We start from the raw sequence: 22,861 nt of genomic DNA on the forward strand, positions 1-22,861 counted from the left end.
AGTTGCTTCTTAAATTTTATTCGCCTTTCTACCGAAAATACAAGTCAAATTAGTCGCCATTGTCTTGGAATTCAGTAGTCCTGCGAGTTACGGACTTGAACGCTCTTCATCGGAAAGGATGTAGAAACCAAATACATGGAAAGCACGTTGATTTTGCTATCAATTCCAAGGTTGTGAAGTGCTTCAAATGGGATCCCTTCACATCGGTAGATGTTGAACAATCGTTTCCAGGCCTCAAACGCATCTTAACAGGTAGACCATGTAACTTGTATATGACCAATTTAAAGAAAATGCTTTTATGATGTGCGTTCAAAAGTGAATTCTGTGTTGTATGCTATGACTTCTTTATCAAATGCCACTGTTAGGTCTACTTAATATGAACTGAGTTCTCTGTAACGTAGTTTTACCGGGATGGTACCCAATATAAAAGTCCCAGGCTGCATCCTGTCTTCATTACCAACTTCCTTGGGTAGTGTGTTCGCCGAGGGACGTCATCCCACATACTTGATGGGCTGAAAAAAATTTCATAGATGGCTGCCGAAAGCCCAGAAATAGAACTATTAATCCCTTAACATAGTTTTAGATCATGGTAGTCATGAACATTATTTTCTCTTCAGTTTTGCTTTTTTGTACAATAGAGTACCGAAAACTCGGCGTAATGTGAACCGGAGGGTGGTAGAGTTCGTGGAAATTCCGTGTTATTGGAAATGGGGTTTAAAAAGAATAAGTACGAGTGTTTCGTCATAAAAATACAATACTGAACTTCTATGTGTTGGTTGCTTGAGAATACAATAGAGAATAAGCTGCCCAAATATCCTTCAACAAAGGAAAAGTACGTACTTTATGAAGACATAGAGCCTTTACTGGACATGAAAATGAAAATGAATACATACTGTACAGTAATTTACCTGGTAAGACAGACCTCAGAAAATACTTTATGAAGGCATAAAGCTGTCTATAATGAAAATGAACTAGCGGACTTTACAAAAACTGGTTACTTTTTTTTGTACTTGGTATGCGCGCGGGGCTTTTTCGCCTTGCCAGGATATGGCCGAGCTACCCGGACTGTCGGGAATAATACTGTAGTATTATTTATATGATTTGTATTTTTTTTTAATTTCCTCGTATTGATGTTATTGATACTTTCAAATTATACTTATTAATTGTATTTGCAATCCTTAATGTAAATTAATGCACTTAGTGTGAGCTATTCACTGTTTGGAATATAAAGTTTTTAATTTCCTATTTCGCCTGTCATTTTCAGTAGTTTATTTTGACACAACTACCAGTCTTTAGTTATAAGCAAGTGGAAAAAAATGCAATTCCCGTGTATTACTTGTATCTTTTCTCTTCCAGGATGTAGAGTTATCAGAATCCAAAGCTCGTGAACTGTACAGAGATTGTATAATAATGATGAGAAAAATGTACACTGATTGCAAGTTAGTGCATGCCGACTTGAGTGAATTTAACTTGCTGTAAGTTGTTTGTTTTTACTTATTTAAACATAATGACAAACATGTTAAACTAATAGCAGCATTAATGTATGCTATTTACATGAAAAAGTTAGTATTGTAACCTGTAAGGTGCGTCGTGGAGTATTATTTTCCAACAAAATTTCACAAACCTCTCTTTAATTATTAATTTTTTCTTGTTTTGGGGAAAAAGGATAAGAACTGGATGTCTAAAGTAAGCAGTTTAGTTTTCTTCCTAAACATGTCATATTTGTGAGTTCTTGCTTTTGTGTGCATCGAATTGTGATAATTAGACTTCGGATTTTTGCATATTTGCATGTTTTTTTCCTGATGTGATATTGATATGCTCTTTAAACAAAAATTCGTTTCAGCTGTTTTGGGGTAAAATAGTAGTGTTTTATAGTGCATATATTTGCATATCCCGGAGGTTAGTGCATGTTTATGTTGTTATTGCATATAAATACATATTTAAAGAAACGACTAAATTGATAATTTTTAATGTACAATAACTTTTGTCATAAATGGAGTTCCAAGTTTCTAATATAAATAGACTCAAGATCTTGAAATGGTTCATTGTTGTCGGTTTTGAATATCTTCCAAGGTCATGTAAAAAGAAAATAAGAAAGGGGTGAGTGATTGATCCTCCCGGCAATGATGCATGATTGACACTTTTATTTTTTTAATGCAAGATATGAATAACGGTGTCAAATCACCTACAACAAAATTTCCACGTCACCCATCTCGGAAGTTAAAGTTGCTACCGTTTTGTGTGTGTGGATTTGAAATTGTGTGGTCCTGTGGCAGGACAAAAATACCGAAAGAAAAATCTAGAAATTATCTCCTGAAACATTTAGTTGTAGTGCGACATCTTCAAATCTGAAATTTAACTACGTCAGAATTTAGTTCATTTTTGTCCACCCAAGAACGATCATACCAACTTTGGTCAAGTTCATTTTAATCAAATGCGTGTTAGTGAAATTTCTTGATGTCACTAAGTTGTACCACAAAGAATTTTTTTTTTTTTTTTTTTTTTTGTAAAATTCAAGTAAACGAGGGAGGGTCATTTAAAAATTTGGCCACTTTGATGACCTGTAGTGCGAGATCTTCAAATCTGAAATTTAACTACCTCAGAAATTTGTCCAATTTTTGTCCATTTTTGTCCACCTAAGAAAAAAGTTTGTAAAATTCAAGTAAAAGAGGGAGGGCCATTTCAAAATTAGGCCACTTTGATCACCTGTAGTGAGAGATCTTTAAATTTGAAATTTAACTAGCTCACAATTTTGTCCAATTTTCGTCTATTTTTGTCCAACCAAGAAAAATTTTTGTACCATTCAAATAAACTAGGGAGGCCTACTTCAAGATTTGGCCACTTCAATCACCTATAGTGCGACATGTTCAAAATCAGAATCTTAAATAGTTCATAATTTTGTCAGATTTTAGTACAATTTTGTACCACCAAGAAAAATTATGTAAAATTGAAATAAGCGAGGGAGGGCCATTTGAAATTTTGGCCACATCGATCAGTGTGACATGCTTAAATTGGCATTTTAACAAGCTTAGAATTTTGTCCAATCCTTGTACCACAAACAAAACATTTTGTACCATCCAAATAAACGAGGAAGATCATTTCAAAATTTGGCTACTTCGATCACCTGTAGTGTGACATTTTCAAATTTGAATTTTAATTACCTCAGGATTTTGTCAAGTTTTGTACATTTTTGTACCACCAGCAAAAAATTTTGAACGCTCAAATTAACAAAAGAGTGCCATTTTAAAATTTTGGCCAATTCGTTCACCAGTAGTGTAACATCTTTAAATTCTAACTGGTTTAGAATTTTCACTGTTTTTTGTAAAGTTTTGTACCATCAAGCTAGTTAAAATTCAAATTTGAAATGTCTCACTACAGGTGAACGAAGTGGCCAAATTTTTAAATGTCCGTCCCTGGTTTATGTGAATGGTGCGCAATTTTTTCCTGGTTGTAAAAAATGTTCAAATATTCAACAAAATTCTGAGCTAATTAAAATTCGAGTTTGAAGATGTCTCACTACAGGTGATCGAAGTGGCCAAATTTTGAAATGAACCTCCCTCGTTCATTTAGATGGTATATATATATATTTTTGTTGGTGGTTCAAGAATGTAAAGATATGGACAAAATTCTAAGCTTGTTAAAATTTGAATGTGAAGATGTCGCACTACAGGTGATCGATGTGACCAAAATTTCAAATGACCCTCTCTCGTTTATTTCAATTGTAAAAAAATTTCTTCGTGGTTCACCAATGAACAAAAACCGGACAAAATTCTGAGCTATATAAAATTCGAATTTGAAGATGTCGTACGATAGGTGATCGAAGTGGCCCAAATTTTGAAATGGCCTTCCATCGTTTATTTAAATGGTACAAAATTTTTCTTGGCCAAAAATGGACAAAATTCTGAGAACTAGATAAAATTGAAATTTGAAAATGTAGCACTAGAATTAATGGACCCTCTGAAACAATGGATTGAGGTCGAGAGACGTTAACAATTCAAGGAGAAAATATATTTTGCAAAGTGTGTACTAAACAAGTAATATTTTCAAACTAAATATGCTTGTTTTCAGGAGAGGATATTTTCATTTTGTTCTACAGCAAAAGCTTACATTTTTACAGCGCCCTATTTTTTGGCTTTCTTATATTTTCATAAGTTTCAAGTCTGGTAAGGAGTTCTACAAGTATGAAACAACCCAGTTTTTTTTTTTTTTTTTAATACTCGACAGAGATCATCTTAAAGAAACCCTTTTAAAAAGTTTTTCGGGAGGAAATGAACAACCCTTTTTTGAAAATATGCTCTACAATTAATTGAAATATTTTCTTTACAAAATCTAAAACTTCTCGCAGCAGTTATTTTTTGAGATAAGTTACCGAGTTTTCCTTTAAGGAGTTTATGAGATTATTTAAATATAAACTTGTGTTGCTTTTGATATGCACCTCAGTCTCTCGAAACGTAACTTTCCTACTAAGTCGTCTGTTATGTTTTCGATAACTTCACTTTCTTCCTATTCATGCTCCATGTCTCGCTCAAAACAGTTTATTCCATTTAAAGTATCAATATTATACATTGTAAATTCTTACTGTTTTAAACGAACAATGTCACGCTAGAAGAAAATATTCTAGGATTAACACACAATTGGATACAAAAAGCAATTTGAAGTGGATTTATTTTCTTTTAAACAAGAACATAAGGTTTTGAATGCAGGCTTTTAATACAGTAAAAAGGCCCCTTAATAAACGGAAATATTTCACGGTTCCATGAATTTAAAGGTAAAATAAGTGTTAATTTTCTTGATATGTCGGAACCTATGTTGCGAACAACGGATGTTAAAATATACTTTTTAACGAAAATTTTCAAGTTCTAAAATACAGTGTTTAGAAAAATTTTAGACATTCTGTGAGAGGTTAGGTATATGAACTACGTTGTCTGTAAAGGTCTTCATTTACTTGCTACCCTACACACTTAACCTATAGTCTAGCGCCATATAAGGCCCTAGATACTGTGCAACTTTTTGAACGAAGTGCAATTTATATAGTAATTTCCAAACCATTAACTATTTCTCTAGCTGGTCTAGAGACATGGAACAAGGAGCATAATATACACAATAGATCAAAGGGAGCCAAAAGTAGAGGGAGGAGCGCTGAAAAGGACATATCATCTACTTTTTGCCTTGGCTTTGAAAAATGAATGTAGTGTTTTTTTTTTTTTTTTTTTTTTTGTTGTTGTTGTTCACTGTAAGTTTGTGTATGAATTTGTGGCATAACTAAATACTGTAATTTAATAGGATATGCATAACATTTTATTTTATCTCCCTATGTCCATTATTTATTTTCTTGCATAGATCTATCTCCGTTAACTTTAAAACCTTTAAGGGAAATTTTTACGATCCCTGTTCAATTTCGTTAGTCAGGTTTTACTATATGCTTATGCGAGAAATGTTTATTTACTTCTCTGAGTATATTTATTCTTTATACTCAAATATTTGGCGCATTCTATTTTTTATTTGTAAATATATATATATATATATATATATATATATATATATATATATATAATATGGGGGTAGATGTATTTCAATTTCACATACTGAGCTGTTTGAACCCGAAGAAACCAACTATATTCAAGAAGCCGTGGATACTGAAAACATTAAAAGCGAACTTGCGTTTATCAAAGTTCATAACGAGATGAGAAGAGCGATAATTAGGACATTGTAGTGCATTTGAGCTGTTTGATTCAATAACGAAACAGGCTTCGCCAAGACCAATGGGACAAACACTTTTTCGAAAAGCACAGTCAATAGACGCGAAAAAACCTGGCATAAAATTTTTGTCTAATGCAAATAAAGTGTTCCTGGGAACAACGATGCACGAATTACAGATTTTTTGGCAAGTAACATTGTTTCTTTGAAATACTGTCCCTTAACGACCCGTGACACGGAAGGAACATTTTCTATGTACACTAATGTTTTGACTGACAAATGCAGGCTTTTGCCAGAAAATACCGAAAATTATATAGTTGTCTATTGCAGCATGAATGCATCATAGTTGTACACCAAGTATATGTAGTTCAAGTAATACAACTTTTTTCTCTAAAGATAATAAAATTTTTCGTCAACTTTAGCTTTTGGTTGGAGCATATTTATCCTTTTTAGTGCATATTTGCATATTTTCAGTGCATATTTTCGTGATTTTTAGCGCATATTTGCATGCATATTTTGCCGTTTTTTAGTGCATACCGATCCGAAGTCTAGTGATAATACAGTAATGCATACAATCTAACGCACTACCTTACGTGAAAATAGCAAACCGGCGTGGTACGTAGAGGTGTATTATTTTCTTGCAATATTTCACAAATTCTGTGTTTGCTTGTTTATGGAAGCGTATTCTCTGGATTACTTCTTCAAGCGCTGCTTAATTTATACACACTATGCACTGCTCCTGCAATGTTCATTCGTTATAGACGGGTATATGTCATCATTTGAGGGAAGTTTCTCCTTAACCTTTAAACTACGGGATATTTCGTTTTCGAAATACCCTGTTCCTTGTCTTAACTACGGATATTTTGATTACGAAATGGTACTACAATAACTTTTGTAACACTTTTTATTGCATGTGTCTCAATAAATAGAAGTAAAAACATGGACTTCTTTGTAAACCCTTACGAAAATGATTTAAATGTAGTTTAAAGGTTAAAAAAATACCTCCGCAGTTTAAGGGTTAAAACATTAACCCCCGTAGTTTAAAGGTATCCACCCGGTAATCCGTACAATGCGTATACCTAGAGTGATTACTTAAAATGAGGAGTGGCACGATCACTCACTGCTAAAGCGCTTACCTCTGGAACTAGAGATCCCTCGATCGATTCCACACCATGCGAGTTTATGATGGATAATATCTTGTCCGTGAGGTTTCTTGGAGTTCTCCCGTTTCCTTCCACATTTTCATTATACCAGTTGTTTCACAATCATTCACTTCCATTAATCACCAGTCTTCTGTAGCCAAAAGCACATAATGGAACGTAAAATTAAAAATTGCATTTCATTTGATTTTCAAAAAAAAGGAGACTGGAGTTCGGAATATACGTCTTTGTATCAAACACGTATTAGGTATATGGAGGCAGGGTGGCTCAGTGGTAGAGCGCTTACCTCTGGTACGTGGGGTCCCTGGTTCGATTCCCGGCCAAGTAAGTTTGTGGTGGACAACATCGTGTCCATGGGTTTTTTCTCGAGGCACTTCCGTTTCCTTCCACATTCTCAATCTACCTATCCTTCCGCCGTCATTCATTTATTTTAATCATCCTCATCTTTAGCCTAAAGGGCAAAATGGTGCGAGTCAAAATATTTTCTGTTGGTGATAAAATGTAAACGATGAAAAATAAGCTTTTTTTGTTTTATTTTAGTCACCACTGTAAGGGTCAACCTGTAACTAATGTTCTATTTTTATTATGCTTAAGGAAAATATTTTTTTTTTCCTTCCTTAGTTTTCAAGATATCAGATTGATATTTTTGCACACTCATTGCATATACAACGTAGTATTTTTCAAGTGATTTTGAGATCTGTAGTTAACACAGGGCCAGTCCAGAGGGCCTAAGTTTTTTAAAAGGGATTTTTTTCAGAAAGAAAATCCCCATTTTCTTCGAATTCCCCCTCCTAATTGTGAGACGTTAAACTGAAAGCTTTCGTTTCATTTCATTTTACGTATTAGAATATCCTGTTTGACATCTTAATTTTATTGCAAATGAAATTGTGCTTCCGTTTTACCCTTAAACCCAGAATATTTATAAGTTAAGTACTAACTAAGTTCTATAAATAATCAAAATACCGGTATATCAAATGACTACTGTCATGTTTATACGCCATATTTCGCTAGTTTGTTGTTTCAATTGTTAGAATTAATTCGATGTGAATTTCGGTTTGAAAATTGATATATACTACAGTGTAAATTATGAGCAAGTCCTTAGACATATTTAACTTACATTTAAAGTTGTAATTTTCCCTGCTTTCAGAGTTATTATAAGGAGGATGCCCGGAAAATACAGAGCTTCAGATACCTAAATATGTCTTAAATAGAAATACTTATTTTTTTTTTAACGTAATGTATTTTTAGTATATTGAATAGGCGCTAATTAATTGGAAACATAAACCCATTTAAAACTATCCGGAAAACATTAATGTGACTATGCATTTCTTTAATTTCAGGTATCATGAAGGTAGATTGTACATGATAGATGTTTCCCAATCAGTAGAACATGATCATCCACATGCCTTAGAGTTCCTACGGAAAGATTGTACAAATATGACAGGTAAACATATACCTAGAAATTACTGCTTTTTAAGAGTTGATTTGCATTAAAAATTTCTTACATATAACCCTACATGAACTGACTGACTCACTGACATAAAATCATATTTCAGACGTGGAAAGTTAAATTTTTCATGCTTTAAGAGAGAAACCAACAAGAACATCGTTTATATATGTATTTATAGGTGTTTTTTTGAACATGAAATTTCATATTTTAGAGAATTGGAATAAAAACTTGAAATGCCTAATGCTTGCAGATTTTTGAGAGCGTTATCCAATTAAATCACCAAAAATTAAGAATTCCAACCTAAGTTGGGTTTTATGGGAACTGAAAAATCTTCTCGCATGTTATTTAAACGGGACACTTATACTTCATATTATTTGCCACTTCCAATAGGACTACGATCAGAAAAAGTTCATATGTTTGAAGCCTCCCAGGACTAACTCACAGAAACATTGACAAAAGTGAATATTTTTAGTTGTTAGTGGGTGTGAGGGGGAGAAGAAAAAATTCTCAGTGTTATGTGGGGTTTTGCAATGAAGAATTTAAAATAAAAATAAATAAAAATAGGTACTTCTAATTGGAATTGAAACTCAATACTTGGCATGGTCGTAGGTTTTTAAAACAGACAAGAGAATCATAAAAATAAATAAATAAATAAAATCTGTTTTAGAGGGTTTCATGATGTTTTTAAAATTCGAGCCCATGTGTTTTAAACGGGAGAACTTATACACTTCTGAATGTTTAGGTACTTTCAGCAACTGCAGGATTTGGAAATTTTGTGAGATTTTAGGATTTGCCATGTAACCATCAGGAAAAGTACGACATAGTAGGTTTTTGGTATGCAAGGGAGGATAGGGGTCTTATATGTAACTGTATATGTGGGTATAATAAATCTTGTTGATATGATAGTGTTTGCAATTTTGATCGTACCAAGATGATACGTAGCAACATCAAGTTAACTTACTAACATTATTACTATAGTTACTTATTCCAATGATACTAGCAACAGTGACTCCGATTAAGTCATTTAGCATCCTTACATTGACACTTTGTTCTCAAAACCCACCCAGTGTTAAGGTAACGCTACAATTAAAGTGTGACTACAAAACTATTATTTTTAGAATACAAACGATTACAAAAGTACTTACGTTTAGAATACAACTAATTATACACAGTGGCGGATCCAGGATATGATAATAGGAGCGGCTAAACCATAGTTTACCACTTTATCCAGTGTAAAGCAGGATTGAAGCCCATTTTATCCAGTGTATACCTGAGCGTCGAGGGAGACTGCACTATAACTCTCCTTGGATCCGCCACTATATATATATATATATATATATATATATATATACCGTATTTACGCAATTCTAAGACGCACTTTTTTTGTCGATTTTTTGCCTCCAAAATTAAGGTGCGTCTTAGATTTGAGTTATGCAAATTTAGGCCAAATTTGATGGAGTTTTGTCAAAAATGGCTACATATTGGTATAATATGATACTGATAATGGATTGCTATAAAACTGACGCAAGCAAGTGTTTCACCGTAATTACATTTGGAAAAAAAAGACCAGCAGATGCTCATGAATAAAGCGTAAATTCAATGTTTCTTTTATTTTCCCATAACATTGTTTTCTAATGTTTATTAATCTTTTTTTTTTCTTCTTTAAAATCAATGCAGTGGCGGTTTTTAATTTTTGTCAGGGGTGGGACTTATATTTGAGGGGCGTCTTAGATTCCCGTAAATACGGTACATAGATTTCTTCTTGCTCTTGAAACATGGTGACAAGGCTTGTGTGAATGTCGATTCACGAAAATATCAAGATATCCGATTTCGTATTCGTATTCATCAACACAACGCAAAATGTTCATTTCTGACAGAAAAGTAAGCACACGTTACAGAAATGAACTGTGTTTATACATCAACAGAATGAAATTTCCATTGATGAGATACTGTAGAAAATTTAATGTTTGTCAAGTGCTGTATGTTGAAATTCTCTCTTTCAAAGCTGGGAAGGAGAAAATAAACATGATTCTCGAAACTAGCACTAGGAGACTATTTTATTGACACCACTAGCTTTATCTAGAACCCGTAAATAAGTGACAATAGCAAGAGAGAAAATTACACTATTATTATCCTTGTACAGTTATAGAAAATCCTATATGAAATGTACTATGCTCGTTTATTATCTTTCGTCTTCTTATTTCAGAGTTTTTTAGGAAGCAAGGTGTTGCAACGATGACTGTAAAAGAATTATTTGATTTTATCACCGACCCAAACATAACAGAAGACAATATGGATGATTATCTCGATAAGATGTCTGAAATCGCTGCCTCCAGAAAGAGTAACGTCAGCACGCAAGAAGAAATAGAAGAGGAGGTCTTCAAGAATGTTTTCATACCACAACGATTACATGAGGTAAGGAAAAATGTTTTCTGCTGTTATTAATAAGTGCTGTATCTATTTCTCAATTAGTTTTAAAAACTACAGTAATATGTGCTTATGTTGGTCACGGTTCTTTATATTGAAGACTATCTAAAACATAAGGAAAAATTGTTAATCTCGTATACATACTGTGCAGTGTTAAAGTAGTCTTTCCAGAAAGTAATAAGCTTGATGTATTTTTCAGCAAAATCTTACCTGGTAGAGATAGAAGTTTATGGTGGAATGTAGTAGTAATAAGAAATACACATCTTTTAATAATCAAATATGGTACTTAAGCAGGGTGCGAATTACCGGGGGGGATGAGGGGGATTTCCCCCCTCAATCACATTTTGTTCCCCCCCCAAAGAAGTCAGCTGAAGTATCCCCACCGGGGATACTCGCTTTCCCCCTCAAACTATGTTTAGTATAACTCCAAATTTCACTGATTTTTGTTATTTCTTGTAAATTTAATCTTCTAGTTGTATTTCGAAATGATCGATGTAAACTGTTCAGTTTTGGTCATTTCTACTTACCACCTAATTACCCACTATTTTCAACGTTGTTTAGTAGAACTGTATTATTATGACTACGGTTGTTAATTGCAGCTGTACCTTCGTACCCTTCAGTTCATCATCGTTTGTGAATTTGAATGTAGCCTACTAATTGCGTATAACAAAGCCACATATAGATTTATAAATGTTCTTAGTGGTTGGCCAAGAAGAAGTAAACAAATAGCTTCTTCTACCATACTCTACCGGATATGTCATATTCATCCTCTATATTTGTATCGATTATCATCTTATTTTAATTTTTGTTATAACATGTTATTTCATTTTCCAGTGTACTCTTTGTTAGCACATGGTCTTCATTCCCTAGTAGGTTGTGTGTATGCAACTCAAAAGTTGCATTTAATTTGTGATAATTAGCATAGTAATCACTGCTTTTACAGTTTGCGGAAATGAACTTTTGAAACTGTACTCAAAATCTGAGATATAGGTATTCTCTCGTAAGTATATGTTAAAGTACACGCTGCGCTGGGGGATACGCTCCTAGTGAGCAGACATGTTAATGAAGGTGATTTTTAGGTGAATAAGCGAATAATTCAAGATTTGTTTCAGCATTTGTTAATACGACTGGTTCTGCGTGTCATTGTCCGTGTCTGTATAAGCATTTCAACTGGAGCGTTTTTTTTTTAAAGTTAACCCTTCATTTTTCCATCTTTTCGCTGTACAGTTTGCTGTCCACGCAATTAATGTTGTCAGAAAAACTTCAGTGTAATGTTTTACTTTATTTGAATAACGTAGCCCATAGTGAATCAACTCATCTTCAACCTAACAGTAAAGTAATTTTTAAGTGTTAATTTTCTGTGCCCATCACGGAATCGATATTTGGAGAAAAAAAGTCGTGATGAGCACAGCTTTAGTGGGAAGTAGAAGCACAAGCTCGAAATTTGAATTGAGATATTTTAAATATTTGGCCTTCGATTTGACCTTGATGTGAGAAATCGGGACCAGCAACAATCCATTTCTTATTTGATAGGCTAATATCTAGATTTTCTTAAATAATAATAATAATAATAAAAATAAAATATCCGGTTTAACTGATAATTTTAGTGGTTTTCACAAGACTGAAGTAGGTTTCTTTTCGCAACCTGTATGTATTAATGCAAAGTGGAAGCTTTCAATATGAGTGGAAAAATTAACATATGCTTGTGATCATGGCTATCGCTCGAGCCGAATTATTAACTAAATAAACCTTAGAGAGCTACGGGGACAAGACTGAGTACAACATTAAAACACGTTCAGAAAGGTTTAGTGGGGTGTGTGTATGTCAGACAATATATATGTGCATAGTTATTGTCGGTAGATTTATTAAATTAATAAATCTCTTATTTATTACAGATGTCACACACACACACACACACACACACACACATATATATATATATATATATATATATATATATATATGGGGGTAAGGCATTTATTGTCTCATTTTGAAATTTGAACCTTCAGACTATGTCCTTTGGCCTAATTTTATCCCCCCCAATATAGATTATCTAATTCGCACACTGTACTTAAGTATATGGTACCTTCAATCTCAAGCATAGTTAGTTTATAATATACAAGCAGAATTGTGTGTTCTCCGCATGGACTGTATAGTAGGGTAGAGCGAAAAAATTCGAATTTTTAAATTTTATTTCTAATAATGTGGAAAGACAAAAATAAAATATTAGGTAATCAGAACATGCTTTGAGGTGCCGTAAATAGAATGTTTCATAAATTTAAAATTTCGTGTACTATTTCAGCCTCTTTCGCTGATTTATTTGAACTATAAAAATCTTTATTATACTTGTTTTATTTATTTATTTATTGATGAAACAAACTTCTGGGATGGGGGAGGTGAAGCGATTTAAATTTATGAAGAAGTTAAAAATATTAAAGCCAAAAATGAGCAAAATTATATTTTTTAAAACGAAACATTACTGTGTTCGAAGATAGAATTATTACTCCTTATCCCACCAAAAAGTTTGTTTCTTCAATAATAAGAAATAACAAGTACTATTTCTTTACAAGTTTTTATAGTGCAGATAAAGGAGGAGTGACAAAGGCTGAAATGTCATATTTGAGAAACTTATCGTCCTTATGGCACCTCAAAGCATGCTTCGATTGCCCTAAAATTTTATTTTTGTGTTTTTTATATCAAAAGGCAACTTTTCCGCACTATTAGAAATAAAATTAAAACATTCGAGTTTTTCATTCCGCTCTACTATATAGTATGCAACCTGCATCACAGTGGAATAGTGTAGGTTGTCTGACTTAAAAGGTTTCTGATTATACTTTTCTCCATAACGGTGACCCCCAATCTTCCGTTGAGTCGGAAATCGAAAAAACTGTGTCGTATGCGATTTGATGTGATAAAACTCAAGGAAACAACAGAAAATTTACAGTCATTTATGATTTATAAACAATTATTAATTTATTAAATAACTTTTTTCACTCTTTTATTATGTACTAAACTTACTGAACAAATTTTAAAAAAATACTACTACTGTGAAAATAATTCATATCCCTTTGTTCCGACGAGCTTCTTGGCTAAGCGGTTATCGTACGCGCCTTTGGCGTAGGAGACCTGGGTTCGATTCCCGGCGGGCTCATATGGTCCGGATTCCATGTTAATCAGTAGGTTCACGTCTCATATAGTCTCGCTGCTGAAAAGGACGTTAAACCCAAAATCAACTCAATTCAACTCTTTGTTCCGAAGTCAAAACTGCAAAACAGGTTTTCAGTTATTCGAATTAAATTAGTCATTAAAGTGGCTGTAAGTCGGAGGCTTTCAGATCTACACGATGTGGGTTGTAGTAATAACAAGGATAAAGCTTCCGACTTACGCTGTTGAGAGGTGAATAGGTCGACAAGGAAGTGTCAAATATCTACCCAGGTTTCCCGTTAGACTTTTTTTTTTTTCTGTGGGGAAGTGTAAAGAACATTGTCTATGCCACAAAACCACGCACGCTGCAGAGGCGACTACGACTACCTGTGAAACCATTCCAATGGAAACCATATCACATGTTTGTCGATCTCTTCCACAGGGTTCCCGACGATGTATTGCTGCCACTTAAGGACATTTTGAACATATTGCACATTAGAACATCATTAATAATCTTTTGAGCGTCTCTGACAAATCCTATTTTATTTATTTTGGTTCTAAAATAAATAAAAGTTCAAAAGTTATTAAAGTTCAAAGAGTGCAAACCCTTATTGTAGGACACCCTGTATATTAAACCTCTGTCACCAGTTCACAGATTGTTTGTGAATTATCATCGATGATGTATTTTAAAGATAACCCGATCACCTAACAGTGACACTTTGCGAATTATCGTGCAATAATTTCTTCCTACATTACTCATACATGTAAATCCTTAAAAGTGCATATATTTTGTAAATGTTTTTTTTTTTTTTTTTTTAACACGTTCTGCGAATTACATAGCATAATGAATGCCTGTAATTTCAGATGCTGTATCCTTCCTCTAGCATGAAGTGTATAACATACACTGGTTTTACTTCTACATTTCATTCTGAAATAGTAAAAATCATCAGACATCAAACACCCCATCCCGTGTGCACAGCATCTGGAATTATAAGCTTTAATTTGTCTATATTATTTGACGATAAAGGTAAGAATGCTAAAGGACACCGCTATGGAAATCCAGCTTATGGAAATCCAGTTTCCGTTAAATTTGCTAGTATTGCAGTATGTTGTGCATTTTGACCCCTAATAAAAAGTCTCAATGGACACGAAGCCCGAAAAACCACACGTTTTTGAGATATCTGCTAATTATTATCGTCACTTAAAGGCATACGCTCTTTCGTAAACTGAAAATAGTGATTAGGACGACATTTTATCTATGATGTATGTACGAGTCTCACTAGGGTATACTAGGGTTTTTGGGGTCGCTGATTCCGAATCGGAGGTCGATTAACCTCCATCATGTCAGTTTCAAGATCATTTGAAGGTCAAATCGGGAGGGAACGTTGCAAAAAACTGAATATAAAGTACGTAAATGTTTTTTGAGCTGCTGGATCCGATTAACTCATTTTCTTGACCCGAGAAGGCCATGTCAAGGTTATTGTAGGTTCATTTCAAGATCAAACTTGAAAAAACGTCGCAAAAATCTGGAAGTCTGAATCTGAAAGTCGTTTATTGATGTTGGATAAGAGTGCACAATTGGCACACCAAAGTCGAGATCATATTGGCGATGCAAAATGCAATTCTCTCAATTTGATTTTGCATTTCTTAATCGGATTACGTTGCGTGTTCATCAGATTGAATTAGCACCTTCGTGTATACAAGATTATTTAGACTGAAAGTACTGATATTTTTCAATTCGATAGAAATAGTTTTGAGACATGATTGTTACGTTTCAGAATCTTTTGAAGATTTATAAATGCTACTCGATATATCAGCTTTGGATAGGTTTGGCAATGAATGATGATGAATTGCCGTTCATGGCAATGAATGTCCTTGTAAGTCCGGTGCTAGGACATTAGGTTGTTGCGCTCATATAGCCAGTGCTCTATAGTTTTTAGGATGAGCTCGACATCAGCAACAAATTAAATACCCTAGTCGAGCTCTACTGGAATACATACAAGATGTTGGTAATCGTAATGTGAACAACGATGGAAAGGAAGATGCTGGAGGTTAACGTTCAAGAAGGATGAGACGTGAAGTGCAGAACAAATCTTTATTGAAGAAGACGACACTACAAATGACTGACTGGAAAATTAAATAGACAATATTAATGTTAAATTCGATTAACACCGACCTCAGATTCGGAATTAGATACCCTAAAATCCTATCTATGAATTTTTCAAATTTTTCTGACAGTTTTTCAAGTTTGACCATGAAATGACGCTGCAGTGACCTTGAAATAACCTTCTTGGATCAAGAAAATGACATAATCTTATCCAGAGACTCAAAAACATTTATGTACTTTTTGTTCAGATTTTTGCAACGTTCCCGCTAGGTTTGACCTTCAAATGACCTTGAATCTGATGGAGGTTAACCGACCTCAGATTCGGAATCGGTGACCCCAAAAACCCTAGTATACCCTAGTGGGACTCGTTCATACTTCATATATAAAATGTCGTCCTAATCACTATTTTCAATTTACGAAGGAGCGTATGCCTTTAAGTGACGATAATAATCAGCGTATATCTCAAAAACATGTGGTTTTCGGGCTTCGTGCCCATTGAGACTTTCCATCAGGGGATCAAAATACACAACGTACTGCAATACCAGCAAATTTAACGGAAACCGGATTTCCATAAGCTCTGAGAGGTCCTTTATGAAGATGAATAGTTTCCTTGGCTTACGAATGTTATAGAAAAGTCAATGCTTTTTTATATATGTATGTACAGGTGTTGATATTTATTATGGTTCTTCTGTCTTTGTTATTTATTATGTTTCTTTCTGATATTTTGCTTTTTTATAGTTCAGATGAAAGACGAACGTACTGTGTAAGTTCATAAACATACCAGAATATATATATATATATATATATATATATATATACAGATACTGGTCAATTCAATGGGAACACCTGAAAAAAAGTACAAATTAATACAACGTTGGGCCACCATTCACCCTCAGAACATTGCTGATACGACGTGGAATGGAGTCAAAGGTCGTGAATGGTAGCAAGTTGAATATTATACCATATCGTGTGCAGTGTCACTTAATTTGCGTGAGAGAAGATGGAGGCAGAAATGTGCGTCAGATTCGTCTCTCCAAAACAGACCGCAGATGTTCAGTTGTGTTCTTGTCCGGCGATATGGTGAGTCAAAGGTAAATCACACCGCAACATCTCCAGCTGTGTAAATAGGCGTCATTGCTCCAAATCAAAATATGAACCATGCTTATGGTCTCCTAAAAGAGCGACATAATCACCGATGCTTCAGCACAAGATCTATTAAAAAGTAGGAGTTGCGTCTCACTGTACCCATGTTTGACAGTTGGACGGAGACATTGCGGTTCATACACTTTGTTGGGCTTCCGCCACATAAACACAACCCGTTGTTTGAAATAATCCGAACGATGATTCATCCAACCATATCACGCTTCATCATCAGCTGTCCATGTTCCATGTTTACGGTACATCGGCATCTCGCTAAAACATTATGGTCCCTTATCAGCGGTTTCGTTCCTACAACCCAACCCCGAATGTTCATCTCTAACTCGCGGCGGACTGTGATTGTCAATACAGCATGTTGGAGGTGGTGGTTTACTTCCTTCGTCACTTGCACCGCGGTCGCATGATGGCTTTGAGTGATAGCGAGACCCATCACTGTTTTCTTCCGACCATTCTTTGCCGTGAATTTCGTAGAACGGGATGACCTTGGACACTGTCCCTCGCGACACATGCAACACACCTGCCACTTCAGGCTCATACTACATACCCGAGCGTCAGCAACTTGCTTCCTTTGAAAATCAGGGGAACACGATGGCTCAGTACTAGAGCGTTTACCTCTGATGCGTAGGGTTTGATCCCCGGCTAAGTTTGTGATATACAACATTGTGTCTGTTGGTTTTGTCAGGTACTCCCGTTTCCTTCCACGTTCTCATTCCATTGATTCTTCCATTATTATTCGCTTGCCTTAACCATTCGTGTTCAGGACGTTGAACTAAAAGATTTTATTTCATGTCTTTGAAAATCAGAAAGATCGCCCATTTTACATTATCTTCGTCTGCTCTGTTTCACTTCACATTGCTATTCTCCTACTCTTCATGTAGTACGGAGTTTGCTTTTGTACACCATCACTGAAAGCCCGGCGCTACAGTCGCTACCTGACTATTGCCAACCCAGACATTTGGCGTGTTTCCATTAAATTGATAAATATCTGTATATTTTTAATTTGAAGACTATAGATTGCTATCTGCTCCAAAACTAACTTTCCAGTAAAAAAAAAAAAAAAGTCTCATTTCCTAATTACCGCACTGTATATAGGTCATCATAGGTATTCTGCCCTTATAGGCAGGTCATTTACAGCAGCTGAGAAGCTTCCATGCTCCACGGTCTTCCGCTAACCTCTTCGTCTTCACGTATGATCTTTCTGTTTTTATATCGTCCATTAATTATAGCCTTCTTCGCCTCCTCCCTCTCTTTCCTCCCACCATACCCTCTAGCACGTCCCTCATGATACAATTTCTTCTCAGGTAATGTCCCAATCAGTCTCTCTTCCTCTTCTCAATAATATCTAGAAGTGTTCTTTTCTCCCTCACCATTTCTAACACACTCTCATTCGTCTTCCGTTCGACCCAACTAATTCTTTCCATTCTTCCCCACACCCACATTTTGAAGGCTTCCAGTCGTTTTTCATCACTTTTACGTAATGTCCATGTTTCCGCCCCATACAGTAAAACACTACACACGAAGCATTTTTTTAAGTCTTTTTCTCAACTCTTTATTCAGGGTCCCACAAAACAAACTTTTCTACCTCCTAAAGGCTTCTTCCGCCATTCCAATTGTATATAGGTAATCTTTCAGTTTCAGTGGAATATTGTGGGAGTATTGCTTTCGAAATAAAATCTGGCACTATCACAATGTCTGTACGCGTAAAAGATTTTGTTTGTGGCACATTTTAGTGTTCGTTAGGTGTTTTAGCCAAAACATAGTTCAAAGATGTTAAAGTGAAGAATTCGTTGTGTTGCAGGTGGTTGAATATGAGAGAGATATAAACGAAGTGAAATCAGGAAGCAAAAAGGATCTCGTATACAAAACTATTACAGCACTGAAAGAAGATTTATCTGGACCGCAGATAGTTCCAAAGATTCTTCAAGACAGTGAAAGTGTGGAACACTCATCAGAAAATGAGCAGGACTCTTCGGATAGTAATGAGAGCAGTGAAGAATCAGACGAAGAAAATAAGGCGAGCAACTTTGTAAATAGTGCGAGACCGAGAAATGAGTCCCCAGAAAGCAAAAAGGTAGGTGTTTTGATGAAATTAAAATATTAAGGTAGTGCTAACAACATTATTCATTATTTATAAGCATTTTTTAAAAAAAATATATATTTTAGCTCTTCTTAATTTGCAGCCTTCAATTCAAATTCTGCAAATTGTTCTTTCACATAATATTTTTAAAGATCAGAAATGGCTGTATCAATGTGTCGAATTGAAAATCTGCATAGCATTGCATTATATTTGTAACATTGTATTCATTTGCAAGCAATATCACACCTAGTGTCTAGGTTTAGGTAAATTTAGTGTTGTGGAGTTACACTAAGAAAGAGGCTTTTTTTTGAACTATTGGATACACGTAGGGAATTTTGTATATTTGAGCTTTTTGGTACATAAGCATAGAATAGTAGAATTGTCTTTTTTTATTATTATTACAGGCTTGGGGGAATGAAGCGTGGTTTCCATTGGGTTAACAATCATTACATGTATAATTTTACGTCTGATGGGAAACATCCATTCTTAACGTAACATACGGATGGTCCTAGGTTACGCTTACAAGGTCACAAACTCTGTACATGTTCAGAAAATAGGCTAGGGTGCCTGGTTATTCAGGAGTTAGTATGTTGTTAAAGAAAGTTCTCAAAATGCATCGTAGAGAACAGACAATATTGAGTGGATTTTCCTGTGGGTTCAAACTGGAGCATCTGCAAAATATTAACTTCAAAACATTTCTTCCAGAAATGCTGAGTGAACGCACAATGTCCTGCTGGTTTGAGGAATTGCGTGGCCGTAACATAATATTGAAAAATAAGCCCTACTACCACCAACAAACTACGTGTTCTAAAGAATTCCATAGGCACAATACGAAACGAACCCTCGGAAAAATGTTCGTGCAATTGCAGACAAGTTAGGTGTACACTATACTGTTTTTTTCTGTGATTCTGAGCAATCTGTAAAGTGCAAAAGTTGGACACGGGTGCAAGAGTTGATACCTTCCAAGAAGGATCGCCGCCTAGAAGTCTGTAGTTTTCTGAGTGTATGGAGTAACCAGAAAGAATTTCTATTTTGGATTGTCACTTTCTGATTAAAAATTGACCTGCTACTACAACAATAAACGGTGATCTTAAGCAGTGATCATCGTCCAGAACAGTTTCCAAAATCCCAATGTCTGCAGGTGTTGTTGGTATAGGAGGGGTCATTTATCAAGTCTTTGTCGAGACGAAACTGTCATTGCGAATCGTTACAGTGCTGCAGCCTATAAAAGCAATCGCAGACTTATCCGCAAGCATCCAGCAAATAGCAGACATGATGTCATATTGCATGATAACAAATGCCCATTGGTCGCTCAAAGGACAATGCAGTCTCTCCATGACTACACTATGAAATCGTTACTTACCTATCGTATTTTCCGGACGTTTATCTTGGCTACTACCTCTCGATTGCATTTTGGGAGAGAACTTCCCTGATTGCCGGATGCTGCAAGGTGGGGGTTGAGAACTTCGAACACACCTCTAAAGATACATCCTTATCCATCCTTAGGATCTGTTCTGTCCTCCGTATGTTGGAAACTGTTCTTCGGCACATTTTTCAAACCAGCCCCAGCTTCCACCACAATTATGATACTTTTCAGCCGCCTGACGTCATTTAACTGCGGGCAGTATTTTGTGTTCGCAGGGACCACGGTGGCTCAGTGATAGAACATTTACCCCTGGTGTGAGAGATCCCTGGCTCGATTCCAGCTCTAGCAAAATGGGCTTTTGGCAGACAAACACCGTGTGCATGGATTTTCTCAGGTTCTCCCATTTCCTGTCACTTGCTTCATTTCAATCAGCGTTTCCCTTCAGTTACTTTCGTTCTAGGTCAAACAAACAAACAAAACTGCTGAAACAAGCGTTTAATTATTTCAAATGAAAAATCTGAATTCAAATTTAATATCTCTAACCTTAAGGGATTCTGAGGTATGGTAATGTCATTGTAATAATTGCGGCCATTATTTCCCCCTTCCACATCGAATTTTCAAAAATTCTTTCTTAGGATTTGTGATGTAAGGTACTACTATGTACTGTTTAAATTTCAAGTTTGTAGCTGAAGTAGATTTCCCTAGGCGTTGATCAGTTGGAACTTCTTAAGTATATAGAGAGATTACGCGCGTTTCATAACACCTACAACTACACTTCTGTCATAACGGCTGCGTATTGAGATTACTTTCAACTGACGGGTATCACTCATGGTTCCATCACCATTGCTCTGAGGCAGGAAAGGTTTAATTTTTGTGGACTCGACATTTCGACCACATGTAACTTCTATACAATTTGATACATATGTGTGTAACTTCTTGCGTTATTATTATTTTTTTTATTACATCATTTTTAATTTTCTGTTTCAGAAAAGAAAGAAAGCAGTGAAAGAGGAGAGAGCAGAGAAAAGAAAAACAAAGGTTAAGAAGCACGTGAAAAAGAGATTAGAGAAATTGGGCAGAAAAAAGAAAAATAATTGATAATGTAAATAAAGCGGGATATTTTTTTACTGTGTTGTTTTCTTTATAAAGTGAAACCTTCACAATATTTTTATAGCAAAAATGTATATATTGTTGCGGGACAAAACCCTCCTTTTTTTACGGATTTTTCAAATACAGTCAATCTTTTGCCTCCAACGTTTCAGTAACCTCTGCATAATGGACAGGAATTGTTCTCAGTTCATATATTTGGTCTAGGAATTAATTCGTGCGGGTGGACAAGAGATGGCGCAACGAACGGAGCGTCCCACAGTTCCGTGTATCCACACATGTGTTGCAAACCCCTGTGGATAGGGCAGTGGATTAAAGCGTCAACAACACCAGTTTGTAGTTAAGTGAACATGGCACAATTTGTGCCTGATAAAGTGTTTTTGCGGGGTGTCCTGCTGCATTACTTTAACATGCAGAAAAGTGCGACTGAAAGTCATCGTATTTTGGTGGAAGTGTATGGTGACCATGCTCTAGCTGAGCAAACGTGTCAGAAGTGGTTTGCACGGTTTAGAAGTGGTGATTTCGGCTTGGCAGACCAAGAGCGAGCTGGACAGCCAAAAAAATTTCAAGACGAAGAATTGACAGCATTGCTCGAGCAGGATTCGTGTCAAACGCAGGAACAACTTGCAGCAGCATTAGGCGTTGATCAAACAACAGTCTCCAAACGCTTGAAAGCCATGGGAATGATTCAAAAGATGTCACATTGGGTTCCACATGAATTGAAAGACAGAGACGTTGAAAGACGAAAAACCATTTGCGAATTGCTGCTTCAACGACAGAGCAGAAAGGGGTTTCTGCATCGAATTATTACGGGTGATGAGAAGTGGATCCATTACGAGAACCCTAAACGAAAAAAGGCCTGGGTGAAACCAGGTGAACCAGGTCCATCACAACCAAAACGAGATATTCACTGTGCAAAGGTTATGCTGTGCATATGGTGGGATATGAAAGGTGTGGTGTACTATGAGCTGCTGCAAGCGGGTGAAACTATGAATGGAGAACGTTATCGACGACAATTAATGCGTTTGAAGCAAGCTCTGGCCAGAACACGACCAGAATGGGAGAACAGACATGATAAACTTATTGTTCAACATGATAACGCTCGCCCACATGTCGCAAAACCGGTCAAAACCTATTTAGAAAATGTCGGATGGGAAGTTTTACCCCA

The 22,861-nt window shown here is 35.5% G+C and overlaps 1 protein-coding gene across 1 annotated transcript in view; it reads left to right on the plus strand.

The window, feature by feature from the left end:
• The window catches only part of RIOK1 (RIO kinase 1), a 50,633-nt gene extending 28,920 nt beyond the window's left edge, over window positions 1-21,713 (plus strand). The window contains exons 6-10 of the mRNA XM_081746777.1: window positions 1,357-1,475; window positions 8,198-8,301; window positions 10,514-10,722; window positions 18,942-19,214; window positions 21,574-21,713. Coding sequence (XP_081602903.1) covers window positions 1,357-1,475; window positions 8,198-8,301; window positions 10,514-10,722; window positions 18,942-19,214; window positions 21,574-21,684 — 816 coding nt within the window. The 3' untranslated portion in view covers window positions 21,685-21,713. The remainder of the gene's footprint in view (window positions 1-1,356; window positions 1,476-8,197; window positions 8,302-10,513; window positions 10,723-18,941; window positions 19,215-21,573) is intronic.
• Window positions 21,714-22,861: the final 1,148 nt, after the last annotated feature.

Source organism: Thermobia domestica, chromosome 18, assembly GCF_964235325.1.
Source record: "Thermobia domestica chromosome 18, izTheDome1.hap1.1, whole genome shotgun sequence".
NCBI lineage: Eukaryota > Metazoa > Arthropoda > Insecta > Zygentoma > Lepismatidae > Thermobia > Thermobia domestica.